At 49.2% G+C, this 20000-nt stretch overlaps 1 protein-coding gene across 1 annotated transcript in view; it reads right to left on the bottom strand.

Moving 5' to 3' along the window:
* Positions 1 to 13533, bottom strand: part of onecut2 (one cut homeobox 2) — a 46436-nt gene extending 32903 nt beyond the window's left edge. The window contains exon 1 of the mRNA XM_068752958.1: positions 12468 to 13533. Within this exon, the coding sequence (XP_068609059.1) occupies positions 12468 to 13533 (1066 nt within the window). The remainder of the gene's footprint in view (positions 1 to 12467) is intronic.
* Positions 13534 to 20000: the final 6467 nt, after the last annotated feature.

Below are 20000 nucleotides of genomic sequence, written 5' to 3'. Positions count from 1 at the left end.
ATACCAGAGACTGAGGGGAAGCCTCGCGTGTCGTCGAGGACACGGCACTGACAATGTTGCTGCAGAGAGATATTACCCACAATGCACTGCGTTCACAATACATTTGATAAATTATTTGGAAAGTTGTCAGAGCATGATTTAGGGTTCTGTTCCTGTGTGTGTGTGTGTGTATATGTGTGTGTGTAGGTGTGTGTGTCTGTGTGTGTGTCTCTGTGTGTGTGTGTGTGTGTGTGTGTCTGTGTGTGTGTATATGTGTGTGTGTGTCTGTGTGTGTGTAGGTGTGTGTGTCTGTGTGTGTGTAGGTGTGTGTGTGTCTGTGTGTGTGTAGGTGTGTGTGTGTGTGTGTGTGTAGGTGTGTGTAGGTGTGTGTGTGTCTGTGTGTGTGTAGGTGTGTGTGTGTCTGTGTAGGTGTGTGTGTCTGTGTGTGTGTAGGTGTGTGTGTGTCTGTGTGTGTGTAGGTGTGTGTGTCTGTGTGTGTGTAGGTGTGTGTGTGTCTGTGTGTGTGTAGGTGTGTGTGTCTGTGTGTGTGTGTAGGTGTGTGTGTGTCTGTGTGTGTCTACCTTGATGAGCTCAGAGGCCTGGTGTCACGTTTGATTTGACCGTAATAAAGTGGCGACTGAACCATTTTCTCTTTGGAGCACCGACCGCTCCCGTTTGCCCCAGCAGCACGGCCGGGGGCTTCTCCCGTTTGCCCCAGCATCACGGCCGGGGGCTTCTCCCGTTTGCCCCAGCATCACGGCCGGGGGCTTCTCCCGTTTGCCCCAGCAGCACGGCCGGGGGCTTCTCCCGTTTGCCCCAGCAGCACGGCCGGGTGCAGCTCCCGTTTGCCCCAGCAGCACGGCCGGGCGCAGCTCCCGTTTGCCCCAGCAGCACGGCCGGGCGCAGCTCCCGTTTGCCCCAGCAGCACGGCCGGGCGCAGCTCCCGTTTGCCCCAGCAGCACGGCCGGGCGCAGCTCCCGTTTGCCCCAGCAACACGGCCGGGCGCAGCTCCCGTTTGCCCCAGCAACACGGCCGGGCGCAGCTCCCGTTTGCCCCAGCAACACGGCCGGGCGCAGCTCCCGTTTGCCCCAGCAGCACGGCCGGGCGCAGCTCCCGTTTGCCCCAGCAACACGGCCGGGCGCAGCTCCCGTTTGCCCCAGCAACACGGCCGGGCGCAGCTCCCGTTTGCCCCAGCAGCACGGGCGCCAGAATCGTTGTGGACAGTCGTAACAAAACAATCATGAAGCCATTCCTGGGATTGTCTCGTCGGTGCTCCAGTGTTGGAATTCACAGATCTGATACCAAGCTTGCTGAATCGCTGACCTCGATGTCAGACGCTGAGGACGTGTGTGTGTTGTTGGTGGGGGGGCGTGCGTGATGTGTTGTTGGTGGGGGGGCGTGCGTGATGTGTTGTTGGTGGGGGGACGTGCGTGATGTGTTGTTGGTGGGGGGGCGTGTGTGATGTGTTGTTGGTGGGGGGGCGTGCGTGATGTGTTGTTGGTGGGGGGGCGTGCGTGATGTGTTGTTGGTGGGGGGGCGTGCGTGATGTGTTGTTGGTGGGGGGGCGTGCGTGATGTGTTGTTGGTGGGGGGGCGTGCGTGATGTGTTGTTGGTGGGGGGGCGTGCGTGATGTGTTGTTGGTGGGGGGGCGTGCGTGATGTGTTGTTGGTGGGGGGGCGTGCGTGATGTGTTGTTGGTGGGGGGACGTGCGTGATGTGTTGTTGGTGGGGGGGCGTGCGTAATGTGTTGTTGGTGGGGGGGCGTGCGTGATGTGTTGTTGGTGGGGGGGCGTGCGTGATGTGTTGTTGGTGGGGGGGCGTGCGTGATGTGTTGTTGGTGGGGGGGCGTGCGTGATGTGTTGTTGGTGGGGGGGCGTGCGTGATGTGTTGTTGGTGGGGGGGCGTGCGTGATGTGTTGTTGGTGGGGGGGCGTGCGTGATGTGTTGTTGGTGGGGGGGCGTGCGTGATGTGTTGTTGGTGGGGGGGCGTGCGTAATGTGTTGTTGGTGGGGGGGCGTGCGTAATGTGTTGTTGGTGGGGGGGCGTGCGTGATGTGTTGTTGGTGGGGGGGCGTGCGTGATGTGTTGTTGGTGGGGGGGCGTGCGTGATGTGTTGTTGGTGGGGGGGCGTGCGTGATGTGTTGTTGGTGGGGGGGCGTGCGTGATGTGTTGTTGGTGGGGGGGCGTGCGTGATGTGTTGTTGGTGGGGGGGCGTGCGTGATGTGTTGTTGGTGGGGGGGCGTGCGTGATGTGTTGTTGGTGGGGGGGCGTGCGTGATGTGTTGTTGGTGGGGGGGCGTGCGTGATGTGTTGTTGGTGGGGGGGCGTGCGTGATGTGTTGTTGGTGGGGGGGCGTGCGTGATGTGTTGTTGGTGGGGGGACACGTGTGTTCCATGTTACGTTGGTCATACCAACAAACCTCGTCGGACGCTACATTCAACACACGGAAACCAACAAGCTAACGTGTCGATCAGCTCCCTCCCGCCTTGGAGAAGCACCGCCCTGTTCCAAACACGCCTTGGAGAAGCACCGCCCTGTTCCAAACACGCCTTGGAGAAGCACCGCCCTGTTCCAAACACGTCTCTTGGAGAAGCACCGCCCTGTTCCAAACACGCCTTGGAGAAGCACCGCCCTGTTCCAAACACGCCTTGGAGAAGCACCGCCCTGTTCCAAACACGTCTCTTGGAGAAGCACCGCCCTGTTCCAAACACGCCTTGGAGAAGCACCGCCCTGTTCCAAACACGCCTTGGAGAAGCACCGCCCTGTTCCAAACACGCCTTGGAGAAGCACCGCCCTGTTCATTGAAATAACATCATGCAGGAGGAAAGACAAGTCCCACAATGGAAAAGAACAGTTTCGCTCATGCCTCTTTGTGATTGGCTGAGAGGAGCCACTTGACAGCTGGCCGGCCACCTTAGGTTCTGTCCATGGTTTCTGCCTGTTAAAGGTAAAGGGTTTTCCTTGCCTCCGTTGTGTGTCCCTGCTACTCCTGTAAAGTCCTTGAGATGACTTCCTGTTAGGATCTGGAGCTACATAAATAAAACTGAACTGAATAAGTTTGATGATTAACTTATTCAATTTATCACCCATTCTGATTGTTCATACAAATAAATGAAAAATGAATATTTATAACCTTTATGTGTTTTCATTATTGTTCAAACGGAGCTAACAGGATGCTACTAATGCAGTATTTCAGTCACAGGCTGCTAGCTAGCAGCTAGCAGCTAGCAGCTAGCTAGCAGCCTGTTTCCTCCAGAGACGAGGAGTTTCGCTCATCCCTCCTGCCCAGCAACAGCATCAACACAACGCCACGTACACACAACAGCATCAACACAACGCCACGTACACACAACAGCATCAACACAACGCCACGTACACACAACAGCATCAACACAACGCCACGTACACACAACAGCATCAACATAACGCCACGTACACACAACAGCATCAACACAACGCCACGTACACACAACAGCATCAACACAACGCCACGTACACACAACAGCATCAACACAACGCCACGTACACACAACAGCATCAACATAACGCCACGTACACACAACAGCATCAACACAACGCCACGTACACACAACAGCATCAACACAACGCCACGTACACACAACAGCATCAACACAACGCCACGTACACACAACAGCATCAACACAACGCCACGTACACACAACAGCATCAACACAATGCCACGTACACACAACAGCATCAACACAACGCCACGTACACACAACAGCATCAACACAACGCCGCGTACACACAACAGCATCAACACAACGCCGCGTACACACAACAGCATCAACACAACACCACGTACACACAACAGCATCAACACAACGCCGCGTACACACAACAGCATCAACACAACGCCACGTACACACAACAGCATCAACACAACGCCACGTACACACAACAGCATCAGCACAACGCCACGTACACACAACAGCATCAACACAACGCCACGTACACACAACAGCATCAACACAACGCCACGTACACACAACAGCATCAACACAACGCCACGTACACACAACAGCATCAACACAACGCCACGTACACACAACAGCATCAACACAACGCCGCGTACACACAACAGCATCAACACAACGCTGCGTACACACAACAGCATCAACACAACGCCACATACACACAACAGCATCAACACAACGCCACGTACACACAACAGCATCAACACAACGCCACGTACACACAACAGCATCAACACAACGCCACGTACACACAACAGCATCAACACAACGCCACGTACACACAACAGCATCAACACAACGCCACGTACACACAACAGCATCAACACAACGCCACGTACACACAACAGCATCAACACAACGCCACGTACACACAACAGCATCAACACAACACCACGTACACACAACAGCATCAACACAACACCACGTACACACAACAGCATCAACACAACGCCGCGTACACACAACAGCATCAACACAACGCCACGTACACACAACAGCATCAACACAACGCCACGTACACACAACGCCACGTACACGCAACAGCATCAACACAACGCCACGTACACACAACAGCATCAACACAACGCCACGTACACACAACAGCATCAACACAACGCCACGCACACACAACAGCATCAACACAACGCCACGTACACACAACAGCATCAACACAACGCCACGTACACACAACAGCATCAACACAACAGCATCAACACAACGCCACGTACACACAACAGCATCAACACAACGCCACGTACACACAACAGCATCAACACAACGCCGTGTACACACAACAGCATCAACACAACGCCACGTACACACAACAGCATCAACACAACGCCACGTACACACAACAGCATCAACACAACGCCACGTACACACAACAGCATCAACACAACGCCACGTACACACAACAGCATCAATACAACGCCACGTACACACAACAGCATCAACACAACGCCACGTACACACAACAGCATTAACACAACTCCACGTACACACAACAGCATCAACACAACGCCACGTACACACAACAGCATCAACACAACGCCACGTACACACAACAGCATCAACACAACGGCACGTACACACAACAGCATCAACACAACGCCGCGTACACACAACAGCATCAACACAACGCCACGTACACACAACAGCATCAACACAACAGCATCAACACAACGCCACGTACACACAACAGCATCAACACAACGCCACGTACACACAACAGCATCAACACAACGCCACGTACACACAACAGTATCAACACAATGCCACGTACACACAACAGCATCAACACAATGCCACGTACACACAACAGCATCAACACAACGCCACGTACACACAACAGCATCAACACAACGCCACGTACACACAACAGCATTAACACAACGCCACGTACACACAACAGCATCAACACAACGCCACGTACACACAACAGCATCAACACAACGCCGCGTACACACAACAGCATCAACACAATGCCACGTACACACAACAGCATCAACACAACGCCACGTACACACAACAGCATCAACACAACGTCACGTACACACAACAGCATCAACACAACGCCACGTACACACAACAGCATCAACACAACGCCACAACACAACGCCACGTACACACAACAGCATCAACACAACGCCGCGTACACACAACAGCATCAACACAACGCCACGTACACACAACAGCATCAACACAACGCCACGTACACACAACAGCATCAACACAACGCCGCGTACACACAACAGCATCAACACAACGCCACGTACACACAACAGCATCAACACAACGCCACGTACACACAACAGCATCAACACAACAGCATCAACACAACGCCACGTACACACAACAGCATCAACACAACGCCACGTACACACAACAGCATCAACACAACGCCACGTACACACAACAGCATCAACACAACGCCACGCACACACAACAGCATCAACACAACGCCACGTACACACAACAGCATCAACACAACAGCATCAACACAACGCCACGTACACACAACAGCATCAACACAACGCCACGTACACACAACAGCATCAACACAATGCCACGTACACACAACAGCATCAACACAATGCCACGTACACACAACAGCATCAACACAACGCCACGTACACACAACAGCATCAACACAATGCCACGTACACACAACAGCATCAACACAACGCCACGTACACACAACAGCATCAACACAATGCCACGTACACACAACAGCATCAACACAATGCCACGTACACACAACAGCATCAACACAACGCCACGTACACACAACAGCATCAACACAACACCACGTACACACAACAGCATCAACACAACACCACGTACACACAACAGCATCAACACAACGCCACGTACACACAACAGCATCAACACAACGTCACGTACACACAACAGCATCAACACAACGCCACGTACACACAACAGCATCAACACAATGCCACGTACACACAACAGCATCAACACAACGCCACGTACACACAACAGCATCAACACAACGCCATGTACACACAACAGCATCAACACAACGCCACGTACACACAACAGCATCAACACAATGCCACGTACACACAACAGCATCAACACAACACCACGTACACACAACAGCATCAACACAACGCCACGTACACACAACAGCATCAACACAACGTCACGTACACACAACAGCATCAACACAACGCCACGTACACACAACAGCATCAACACAATGCCACGTACACACAACAGCATCAACACAACGCCACGTACACACAACAGCATCAACACAACGCCATGTACACACAACAGCATCAACACAACGCCACGTACACACAACAGCATCAACACAACACCACGTACACACAACAGCATCAACACAACGCCACGTACACACAACAGCATCAACACAACGCCACGTACACACAACAGCATCAACACAACGCCGCGTACACACAACAGCATCAACACAACGCCACGTACACACAACAGCATCAACACAACGCCACGTACACACAACAGCATCAACACAACACCACGTACACACAACAGCATCAACACAACACCACGTACACACAACAGCATCAACACAACGCCACGTACACACAACAGCATCAACACAACGTCACGTACACACAACAGCATCAACACAACGCCACGTACACACAACAGCATCAACACAACGCCGCGTACACACAACAGCATCAACAACGCCACGTACACACAACAGCATCAACACAACACCACGTACACACAACAGCATCAACACAACACCACGTACACACAACAGCATCAACACAACACCACGTACACACAACAGCATCAACACAACGCCACGTACACACAACAGCATCAACACAACGTCACGTACACACAACAGCATCAACACAACGCCGCGTACACACAACAGCATCAACACAACGCCGCGTACACACAACAGCATCAACATAACGCCACGTACACACAACAGCATCAACACAACGCCACGTACACACAACAGCATCAACACAACGCCGCATACACACAACAGCATCAACACAACCCCACGTACACACAACAGCATCAACACAACCCCACGTACACACAACAGCATCAACACAACGCCACGTACACACAACAGCATTAACACAACGCCGCGTACACACAACAGCATCAACACAACGCCGCGTACACACAACAGCATCAACATAACGGCACGTACACACAACAGCATTAACACAACTCCACGTACACACAACAGCATCAACACAACAGCATCAACACAACACCACGTACACACAACAGCATCAACATAACGGCACGTACACACAACAGCATTAACACAACAGCATCAACACAACGCCACGTACACACAACAGCATCAACACAACAGCATCAACACAACGCCACGTACACACAACAGCATCAACACAACGCCGCGTACACACAACAGCATCAACATAACGGCACGTACACACAACAGCATTAACACAACGCCACGTACACACAACAGCATCAACACAACGCCGCGTACACACAACAGCATCAACACAACAGCATCAACACAACGCCACGTACACACAACAGCATCAACACAACGCCGCGTACACACAACAGCATCAACATAACGGCACGTACACACAACAGCATTAACACAACTCCACGTACACACAACAGCATCAACACAACAGCATCAACACAACGCCACGTACACACAACAGCATCAACACAACGCAGCGTACACACAACAGCATCAACACAACGCCGCGTACACACAACAGCATCAACATAACGGCACGTACACACAACAGCATTAACACAACTCCACGTACACACAACAGCATCAACACAACAGCATCAACACAACGCCACGTACACACAACAGCATCAACACAACGCCGCGTACACACAACAGCATCAACATAACGGCACGTACACACAACAGCATTAACACAACGCCACGTACACACAACAGCATCAACACAACGCCGCGTACACACAACAGCATCAACACAACAGCATCAACACAACGCCACGTACACACAACAGCATCAACACAACGCCACGTACACACACCTACACACACACACACACACACACGCACACGTTGCTGCTGGTAATCTGTCATAAAGCTCCAGCTCATAAATAATGCAGCCGGATGCATAAAAGGGGAAATATTTCGGTTCGGCCATTCATTGTACAAAAACGATTAAAAACACATCAACGTTCCTGCAGGACGACGAAAAGCTTTCAGCTCAGCACACACGATCTGCAGCCGTCTGCAGGACCCGTCCGGTGTCTCCGGCAGGCGTCCCTCTGCAGGACCCGTCCGGTGTCTCCGGCAGGCGTCCCTCTGCAGCCGTCTGCAGGACCCGTCCGGTGTCTCCGGCAGGCGTCCCTCTGCAGCCGTCTGCAGGACCCGTCCGGTGTCTCCGGCAGGCGTCCCTCTGCAGCCGTCTGCAGGACCCGTCCGGTGTCTCCGGCAGGCGTCCCTCTTTCTGACTTCCTTTGTTCACCTTTAATGAACCCTGATTGAGCATCATTATCTTTTCATCCATTATTCACATGGAATCAGGCAGAACAAACAATGGATGCTCCTCTCTCTCTCTCTCTCTCTCTGTTTCTCTGTCCCCCCCCCCCCCCCCCCTCCATTTTGCCTGGTTAACCCAGCTCTGAGGTGAAGGAGAAGTGAAGTGAGCAGACCGAGGCAGGTCACGCCGAGATTCCCATCAATATTTCATCGGGCCGCTGCTGCCTCTGCTCCTGTGTTCAATTCCCCCGACGATCACATAATACCCCCCCCCCCCCAAAAAAAAGAGACGGTCAGGGCTGAGGGATGGCCGGGATGGCCAGAGAAAGAAGATTAGAGATGAGGGGGGAGAAGGGAGCATTGAGGAAAAGCTCCAGAGAGACATTTTTTCACTGGTTGCTCAGAAGCATTCCGTTCAAAGCAGAATTCATGCATCTGTAAAACGTACTGAAGTGATTCCCATCAAACGTCAGTCAGAGGTCTGAAGAGCCAATCAATCGGCTGAGGGATGTTCTATAATTACCTCCATTCTAAAATGATCAAAAGTACTCGTTTCCGTTAATATTTCAGCGCTGTGTAACGTAATCGAGCCGTCGCTCTGGAGTCAGGCAGCAGGGGGTTAACCACCCAGGGACACTGATTGATTACTTTAATAGGAATATAATAAATGCCTTTGTTCGGTACCTTAATGATCACTGAATTACGTCCAGCAGGGCGATCGGCGATCAGCCTATCAGCTTGTTTATGTGACATCAGTTCATTAAAGTTTTTAATGAAGTCAAATATTGTCACACAAAAATAAGAACTAATTAGAAATGTTTCCGTTCAGCGTCTCTATTTCCCCTCTAATTAGCCCCAGATTAGAGCTTCTGCACCCTGGGAAATAATTCCACTCTTGCAGACAAAATCATTCTGGGATTATTTCTAAAAGAAAACACATTACAAGAGTTCAGACTCTTAGAAATTAATACATGCATTTGAATCCACTACCAGTATTGATTCATTGTGATGACACCATAATATTAAAAAAATCAAAAGTAAAATCTGCAAATATTTGCGGAAAAAAAAGAAGAAGCAAAATCTGAGATTTCCTTGAATAAAATTCAAAGAACAGCAAACGAAGTAGAGCGGAGGAATGTGGCTCGGGATCATGCTTTCATTGTAGAATGTAAAATGGGATAACGTCTCCCACCTCTCTCACCTCTGTCCTCCCCCTACATGCGCCTCCCTGCTCCTCGTGGCCAGGGGAATATTTGCTCCATCTATTGTCTCAGTGCTGCAGCCCTGACCTTTGACCTCCGCTCTATCGGCTGCCGCTGATGGAGGAATGGAAGCGCCCTGTGCTGCGCTGCTTTAAGTATGCAAAGGGTTAACCATGACAAAAACAGCATTGCTGCAAGGCTGCTCAGTGTTCATCTGATTCGGTTAACATTTGACATCATGAGATAACACAGGTCACATGACCCCTCCTGTCAGCTCCGCCCTCCATCCACCTTAGCTCCGTTCAAATAGCTGCCCGGCCTGCAGGCAGAACCCTAACCCTGACCCTACGACCCATGCTGGGGTATTTGAACCGCCATGAACGAAAACAGGAACAAATTCATCGCTATTTGCATTTAGTCGTTCTTCTCTCACACATGAAGACTGTTCAGAAGACCGTGAAATAAAAGGTGAGGAAATGGTGAAAACCTCAACATTCAAAAGATACGAGACAAATATGAAGAAACATTTTGTGATGAATACAAGTATTCAACAGCCTTCACAAACACACTATTAAAACTACACATGTGAGTAGTTCTGTTTTTGAGTTTGAAAATTGTGACGTCCCCATTTAAAAATATTATTTGTAATTATACATGAATGTGTTTTGTGTTCAATTCTTTGTCTAACCTTCTACAAATCGCTAAATAAAACTGAATTAAGTCATAAAATTTTTGGTATATTGTTTAATTTACTTTGTATTTTTTACGGTTTTTAAATCTTGTTACGCTAAAATATTTCAGAAAGTAGTTACCTGTATTTAAATTCGGCCTTTTACGTTTCAGCTTGTGTGTAACAAATTAACATGCGATTGATTTCTTCTGCATGACTTTTCTCAGACTTATATTATCAGACACGTAACTTTAGAGTGATTTATATGAAATGAAAACAGAAATATAAAGAACTGGAGCTGTTTCTGCTTCTTTATAACGTTTCGATACTGTATATTATTGGATTTATTTATTTTGGAAACAGAAACACTTCAGGCAGCTTGACTGTGTCGTGGGAATATTTTAAAAGGTATTTGAACTGTAACATGAATGTTCAAAATACTACATTGTGCAGAATATTTCACTGTGACGTGAGTTCAAACTCCTCCTTTAAATATACATTTAAAGCGTAAAAGACTGCAGCTGATTGTTTGACGGATGGATTTCTTTGCTAACAAAATCCACGTTTCTAAAATATTAACAGACTCAAGAGAATTTATTTAATTAACATTCAGTAGAAGAATTGTATACATTTATAAAGGATTTTAATCGAATCATCCATTGAACCAAATACTTTCTAATATGGAGTTTCTTCGGCTATTTTTACTACATTATATTTATAATATTAACTCAATGTTAACATTGAGTGGAGCTGCTGTAAACCTGTATGTTTACACTTTACACTTTACCTGCATTCAAACCTTCTGTCTGTCTTTCTTCATTTTATTGTAATATATACTCATATTTCTACGCAGCATCAGAAATGCAATAAGTACACATTTTTGTCTGAATATGCAATATTTAGGTGCCTCCCCCAAAAAAGATAAAAAAAACAATTATATGCCAATTTCTCATGTTCCCTGCCTTGTGAGATCATCAAAGGAACAAGAGCTTTCTATCTTTCTATCTATGCAGTGGCCTTCAAACCAGACAGTCATTTTCCTTCAAGGCCTCAAAATAAACAAAATATTTTGTCACAATTTGTCGGCTAGAGTTTGGAATCTGAGCCCAGCATGGATTCAAACGCTCATTAAAGCCTCACTCTGGCTTTCATCTGTGCGTGCAGCGATGCTTCCTTTTGCTTTTGTTCTGTTGATTTGACTTCTTCCATTAAAAAACACAAAACAATAAAAACATGAGTGAAGATATATTGAGATCAACTGACCTGATATTCACTGATCTCTCGCTGTGTACCTGAACGCCACATCAAAGCACTCTTTCTGCTGCGGCCCCGTCCCTCACTAGAGGGGGCACCAGACCCTCTGATAGTGCAGACCCCCCCCCCCCCCCTGTCTACGCCGAGACACTCATTCAGCTAAAATAAATACATCTTTATTATATCATAATATAATTATTATTTGAGTCTGAATAATCAAACGGCATTAAGTTAAAATGACATGCGGGAACAGGAAAACACACTCTGTGTACACGCAGTACACGTGAGAGAGGGGATATCCCGTTGGTATCGATCCCTCGTTATTGATCAGTAATGGTAATAAGAGGCCCTTCCCTTTGCCTCTCTTACCTGCCAGTCTGAGGGCCGACATCCTCTGGAACTCGGGCTCCTGCAGCCACTTCCACATCCTCCGGAAGGTCTCCCGGCCCGACTTTAGTTTACTCCAGGGTTTGGGGTTCCTCAGGAGGTCCGACAGGGTCCCCTGGGAGCGGCACAGCACCCTCTGAGCGAAGATGGCCTGCGGGATGCTGTACCTCTTCAGCTCCGCCGTGACCCTCAGCGCGACCTCCTTGGTGTTGATCTCCTCCAGCTGGCCCGAGGGGGGCGGCCTGTCCCTCGTGGGAGCCAACACGGGCCCGTGGGATGGAGACTGGAGGTGGGGGTGGTGGCCCGCCGAGGACGCAGCCGGGTGCCCAGGGTGGTGCGTGCCGTTCAGGTGCGGCATCATCCCGGCCGCCGGGCCCCCGAGGCCCCCGAGGCCCCGGTGCTGGTGCTGGTCCCCTCTGCCCAGCATGGAGGCGGTGTGGTGCGCGTCGAAGCTCAGCATCTTGTCGTGGCCCCCGTGCGCCGCGGCGCCGTAATTGTGGAGACCCTGCTGGGCGTTGTGCACGGAGCCCAAGCCGCTGCCCAGCACCGGGGACAGGCTCTGAGCCATCCCGGGCATGTGCTCCTTGCCGTAGGGGCTGTATAGGCTGGTCATCCCCGGCAGCCCCCGGTCGTCCCGCATCAGGGTGAAGCTGCCAGAGAGCCGCTGCTGGTGGTGGAACTTCTCCGACACGGTGGAGATGGGGGGCAGCGGCTGCAGCGGGGTCAGGGTGGTGTAGGTGCCGCTCACCCCCATCCCCATCCCCATCCCGGGGGAGGACGCGTCGCAGGGGACGCTCATGGCGTGGTGCAGCGGCAGGGACAGCTCGGGACGGTACTCCCCGCTGGCCATAGCCGAGCGGGCGGCGGCCAGGTCCGGGTGTACCCGCCCGCCCATCAGCTCCACGTCAGGCAGCGCGGAGCTCAGCGCGGAGCTCACCGACACCCCGCCGTGGAGGCTGCCCATGCCGTCCATCATGTCCGCGTTCATGGCGTAAGCGTCCAGGTCCTTGGCCAGGCATCGGTAGGCGTTAGTGTAGGCAGTCTTCATTCACCCGTCCTCTCCGTCCATCAGGCCGAGCGGAATGAGTCCGTCCCCCCCCGTCCCCCCCCCCCCGGTGCCCCGGGACGGCTCCGGAGCCGAGTCCCCCCGCTTGTTTCTCTGTCCCTCCGGGGCCTCCCCAGCTCCGTGTCTTCGCGTATTGTCTCCGGAACGTGCACATTAAAGTGTTTTTATTTGTAGTTGTTTTGTTTATCTCGATCGGACGGGCCTGCGCTGTGGCTCCCCCATAATGCAGCTCCCTCCTCCCGCGTTGCTCTGCTCTTCAGCCGGGAGCTGTCCACGGTCCCCTTCCAGACCTCTCAACCTAACCTGCTGACGGGGGAGGAGAAGGGGCGGGCTGTCCACGGTCCCCTTCCAGACCTCTCAACCTAACCTGCTGACGGGGGAGGGAGAAGGGGCGGGCTGTCCACGGTCCCTTCCAGACCTCTCAACCTAACCTGCTGACGGGGGAGGAGAAGGGGCGGGCTGTCCACGGTCCCTTCCAGACCTCTCAACCTAACCTGCTGACGGGGGAGGGAGAAGGGGCGGGCTGTCCACGGTCCCCTTCCAGACCTCTCAACCTAACCTGCTGACGGGGGAGGAGAAGGGGCGGGCTGTCCACGGTCCCCTTCCAGACCTCTCAACCTAACCTGCTGACGGGGGAGGGAGAAGAGGTGGGCACCGACACTTGGGCGTCACCCAACTTAAAAAAAAAAGCTAGGGACGACCAGTCAGAGAAGCTGTAGGCATCGAGAGGGCGTGGCCACCGAACCACCGAGCCAATCGGTGTATTTGTTGAAAGCAGCGGGGATGTAACGATAGTAAACTTTATCATGCTGCTATACTACGTACGTGAATCATAAATAAATAAATCATTTTTATTTGACGGCTGTCAGACGCAGGAACCCTTAATGATTCTGAATTGGGCCCTTGATCACTTTACAGCTGGTAACTCAGTGTTGAATACAGAACACATCTGGATCCACTCCAGATGTGTTCTGTATTCATTTCTTTGTTTTTTGACTTCGTCTATTTTACAGCATAGCGCTGTAGCTAGCATTTTATTATTGTCATTACTGTTACATGTAATAAACCAATTCTGATTCTGATTCTGATTCTGATTCTGATTCTGAGCTTGGGTGTCCCTGTTAAAATATGTGAAATTGTACGGATGTGTTGTATGTCATTTTATAAAGAAATAAAAAAAGTTATAATTTTAATAATATGACAAATAAGAAAACAGCAGATAGGGAATGAGAGCTAATTAAAAAAAATCTTAATCCATGCGTGTATTTTTATTTTTAAATCACTGGGGTATTTGTTATTGGCACAGGAACATGAATGAGAGCAGAACGACTACGAGGCTGAACGCGTCCTGCAAGTCGATTATTATCCTGCGAAGAAGCTCACAGATATGAATTCATGAATTATGCTGTTTGATCTCCTGGAAAGCAGGGATAATTACATGTTGATCTCATCTCATCACCTCTGATTTCTCAGATAAAGTCAGTCAACTGGTAAAAACTCATGAACTCATGAGATGATGGAACCGACTCCAATAACGAAAAGCAGCGAATTTCATTTTCCGTGCAATGAGGTTGTTTCTAAGATGGTTTACGTCCATCTTTAAAGGTTCATTTTAAGGGCTCCTCATAATTTCACAGAATTACAGCGTAAAGCTGGCTTGATATGAGATAGTCACCTTCGCTGCAGGAAGTTACAGGAGAAGATACGGAGCATTTAATGATGCCAAGTGAAACGCCATCCCATAATGCATGCAGATACGTCTAAGGATGTGACGTGACTCCACACAACACACATAATATGACATCATATGTTATACTGAGCAAATAGAGTGTAGCAAAACGTGAATCTACCTGATGTTAAATTTTAGAGCATGAGATGAAACTTTCTCTCTCCTTTATTATTTGCAATATTTATTGAACCGCTAGCAAAACACCAGGATTGAGGGAATCAACGCTGCGGTTTCCGAACACAAAATTAATGTATATGCTGATGACGTCTTGCTTTATTTGCAAGAACCCTCGGCTTCGCTCCAGGAAGTATTCAAGTTGATCGCTAAATTTTCACAACTTTCAGACTATTCCATCAATTGGACAAAATCAACATTACTTCCCATTACAGAAAAGTCATGGAACCCTGCAGACCAGGACCCAAACTACTCCTTTCCTACGGGCAATTTAAAGTACCTGGGCATTAATATTTCACCTAAACTGTCTGAGTTAACCCGATTAAACTTCACCCCACTTCTGGATAAAATCAGCAGTGATCTGAAGCGTTGGAATAACCTCCCGATATCCCTTTTGGGAAGAATAGCCACCATCAAAATGAAAATTTTACCACAAATAAATTATTTATTTTCAATGATTCCGTTTAAACCAACTTCCAACTGCTTCCAGTCGTTGGATTCAGCCATCACCAAATTCTACTGGAAAAATAAAAAAGCAAGAATTAGTCTATCTACCCTTCAGAGGAGTAAATCTAAAGGAGGCCTGGAAGCCCCAAATTTTATGAATTATTACTTGGCTAACCAGCTACAATATCTTGTACTATGGATGCACCCGAATAGAGACTCTAATTACTGGTTAGAATTGGAACAGAAGGACTGCAAGGATATTAGACTCGCAGATCTCCCCTTTATCACAACAACCATCAAACGGCATAACTGTTTTAAAAACCCGATGATTTCTTCCACCTTGTCCGCCTGGTGGAAGGCGTTAGAAATTACAAACTCCAAACTGGAACCCTGCATGTTCTCTCCATGTTCTCTGGAATAACCCTGACTTTCAGGCTAGCAATCAACCTTTCCATGTAGGCACGTGGGAACAGAAGGGAATCTCTCAACTCCATCATCTAATCTCTTTGTATATCCACTATGCAAAGACAATAAAGACTTTAAATTCTATTCTATTCTATTCTATTCTATTCTATTCTATTCTATTCTATAAGATAAGTGGAGGGTGCTGGGAGGGGGGCAGGCGGTTGTGGGGGGCGTGGTGTTGGTGCTGGTGGGACGCCAGGCCGGCCCGCTGTGCCCCGTGCCGCTGCGCTGGCCTTGGTTTCGTCGGCTGTGTTGGTGTAGGTCACTCCCGGGCCCTGGGTTGGTTCTTCTGCGTGTGGCTCTGGGGGGGCCCCGGGGGTCGTTCCTGGGCTCTGGGCTGGTTCTTCTGCGTGTGGCTCTGGGGGGGCCATGGTGGTCGTTCTTGGGTTGCTGTAGCTGCTTGGGGTGATCTGGGGGCTCATGTTGCCATTGTTGGGCCCGGGATGGCTGCCCTGTTCTTAGGTGGAGGTTTCACGCATGCCAGATCCACCACTCCAGCACCAATCAAAACTCGATCTGAGCGTTAACTCCGCCCACAGATCTCTGAGTCAGTGGAGGTTGCTGGTTCAGTGTTTGTGGCTCTCACTATGCTCTCTCTCTTCTTCCTCAGATCTCCTGAGAACTTGGTGATCCAGACTTTCCTCTAGAGGCTGATGTGAACCTGGTGTATTGGGACAACTCTTGGTGATGATTGGATGGAAGGGGTAGAATTAAGGGGCACAAATAAATCCATTGCACTTTCTTCTCAGAACACTGTGTATTTGTCACTTTTTGTTTGTCCATGTTGTGTGTTCACTGCGGTGTGCACAGCCCTCTACGGCGGTAAGCAGGTAATAAAACCAATAAAATATGAATAGGCTAGGCTGCCAAGAGGGCAGGTGACGGTCACAATCACTATAAGAATAAAAAGCACAGAATCTAGCAGAGACTGACGTTGTGTACGTCACTGTGGAGCACGAATGCAGACAAGGTGTAGAAAAAAGGATAAAAAAAGAAACTTTCTTACAGTTTGATGATGTCATAATATCGCGTCACATGACACATTCTAATGTGATATTACACGACACAGGATGGCAAACAACAACAAATGATCATGACGTGAGGATATAAGGTCCCGTGATATCATCGCATGGAAAAATGACACGTGATTTGTTGTATCTTTCGTTGTATGAAGTTTGGTGTGTGTGTGTGTGTGTGTGTACAGATGTTTGCAGCTGTGTATTGACAGACGCTGGGTGGAGTGACGAGCTTGTGAGCTTCACTGAGAGAACAGTATGGCCTGTAGTCTGTTCAATTTACAATTCATTACACTGCAAGGACAAATAACTCTCTCTCTCTTTCTCTGATCCATCATCATATATTAAAGGACATCAGAAACAATCAGGCCCTTATATTCTATTCAATTAGATTATGATGCAAAGGAAGAAAACATCACAGCAGTGTTTATTTGAGTTTTAACCCTTTAAAGCCCACACCATGAAGTAATCGTCAGAACACTCACATTTTTGGAAAATCTTGTCCTAAAAAAACAAAAACAAAATGATCTGTTTGGCAATAAAGGGTTAAGGTAAAACAATACAATAAAAAACACGGTTGATGTCCTTCAGGTGTGTTCTGTATTTTCTCTCGCTGAAGAGGAGGCGAGGGTATTGCAATTCGGTTTGTTTGTCTGTTTGTCTGTTTGTCTGTCCGAGCGCATAACTCAAAAACTAGTAACCCAATCGACTTGAAATTTTTACACAAGCAAGGTTCTGTCCGTGGCTCGGTCCTCCCCGAGAATGGCGTCGATCCGGATCTGGATCCAGATTCTAGAATTATTTTTACATCTGGAATTGTGCCTGTGCTGTAAACTGCCACTTTAAGAGGGAGGGACACGAATGGCATGATGGGAAAAAGAGTCCAGAAGGAGTCTTGTAGTACGTTCCGGAGCAGCAAGCTAGAGCAGGTTTGGCCCCTCTGATCCGGAAGCCCTGTTTACTGTCTCACGAGATCCAATAGTCTTTTGGAGGCGGGGTCTGCAGTCTCTGATTGTCTCTCTAGTTATCCTGTTTAGGATCCGGTGATGGACGTGGACCGAGGTGATGAGAAGGGCGATGAGGGGCTGTAAAAGGAGAAAAGAAGGAGGAAGAGACTGAAAAGGGAGCGAGGAGGAGCAGGATGGGGAGCAGGGCAGATGCTGCTTTGTAATTAAGGACAGAAGAACAGATGCCTGATCCTTTGATCAGCTGTCCCAGAGACAGCAGGGGCGTCTGGACCTGGTTGACCATCTCCTCGTCAAACTTTTAGGCTGACCCGCTGAGGGACGAGAGAAGAAGAATGAACAAGTGACAGAAAGGAGGTGAGGAAGGTTGAGGTGAGGAAGGTGAAGAAAATTACAAGAATGAAGAGGAAGTAGAGTCGCAATGAAAAAGAGAATAGGCAAGAAGCAGCTGTGGAGGAAGAAGAGGAGGAAGAGTAAAAAATGTGAGTAGTGGAAGAGAAGGATGAGGAGAAGAAACAGGTGCTGGAGGTGGAGGACAGAGAGACATGGATGTGTGTGTGTGTGTGTGTGTGTGTGTGAGAAGTGATGCAGTTTGGAGTCAATATGGCGGGGTGAATAAAGCACTGGCACTGCTGCCAGGTGGGGCCAAAAGCTCCGCCCATCACAGGACTACAGCTCCCAGGAGTCTTAGCCAAACGCTGTCGAGGCATCGACGTTTCCTGAGAAAGTCGTGCATCCATGCAGGCTCAGCCGAAACAAGATGGCTTCCATGAGTTAATGTGTCTCACTGCGTTCAATCATTTAATTGATCTTCTCAATACTTATCCTTATTATTACTACATAGTAAGAGTAAGGATAAGTATTATTTGTCCTTCAGTAAAACTCATGAAAATCCTTCATAAAACTATCCTCATGTATATTATTGAATCAAGTCCTGTTTTCATAAAGTGCGAGTCAAACAGGAAGCACTTTGGTTTGGATTTATTTCCACCTGCTAATTAATCCAAGATGGCGTCTAAGGGGTTAAAATCATCTGCAGTGCGTGTTTGTGAGGGAACAACAACCGTGTAGCACACAAAAACGCAGTCTGTTACCAATAAGAGAGTTGCTATGGTAACATCTTAATAGTAAAGTGTAGATGTGGAATCACATACCTTCATCATTCCCCCTGTGGTTTGTAGTCATCCTCCCTTCATTGAGGACAGACTTTTGCTTCTCTTCCACATTGATCGATTATTGTTATCATCTATCCATTCCCTTGTAGCTGCTGGTCCTCCTTGTGGAGCCGATCCCAGCAGGCTACGGGTGAAAGGCGGGGCACACCCTGGATGAGGCGCCAGCTCATCTCAGCGCCACGCAAAAGACAAACGATCATGCACGCTCACATGCACACTTCTGTACAATTTGGTGTGACCAATAAGCTGCACGTTTCTGAAGCTGGAGAACCTGGAGAACCTGGAGAGAACCCACGTGGGTCGGTGGTTCCAATCCCAGCTCTGACTGTCCGCATGTCAAAGTGTCCTTGGGCAAGGCACTGAACCCCAAATGTCTCCCGGTGGGTCTGGCAGCAGTCGCCCGCTGGAGGGTGAGTGTGTGTGTGAATGGGTGAATGTGAGGGTGAATGTAAAGCAGAACATTTAGCGCTACATGGAG

This window comes from Brachionichthys hirsutus, chromosome 19 (genome assembly GCF_040956055.1).
Source record: "Brachionichthys hirsutus isolate HB-005 chromosome 19, CSIRO-AGI_Bhir_v1, whole genome shotgun sequence".
Lineage (NCBI taxonomy): Eukaryota > Metazoa > Chordata > Actinopteri > Lophiiformes > Brachionichthyidae > Brachionichthys > Brachionichthys hirsutus.
The sequence above is the reverse complement of the archived record's forward strand: the minus strand, read 5'-3'. Positions and strand labels throughout refer to the sequence as shown.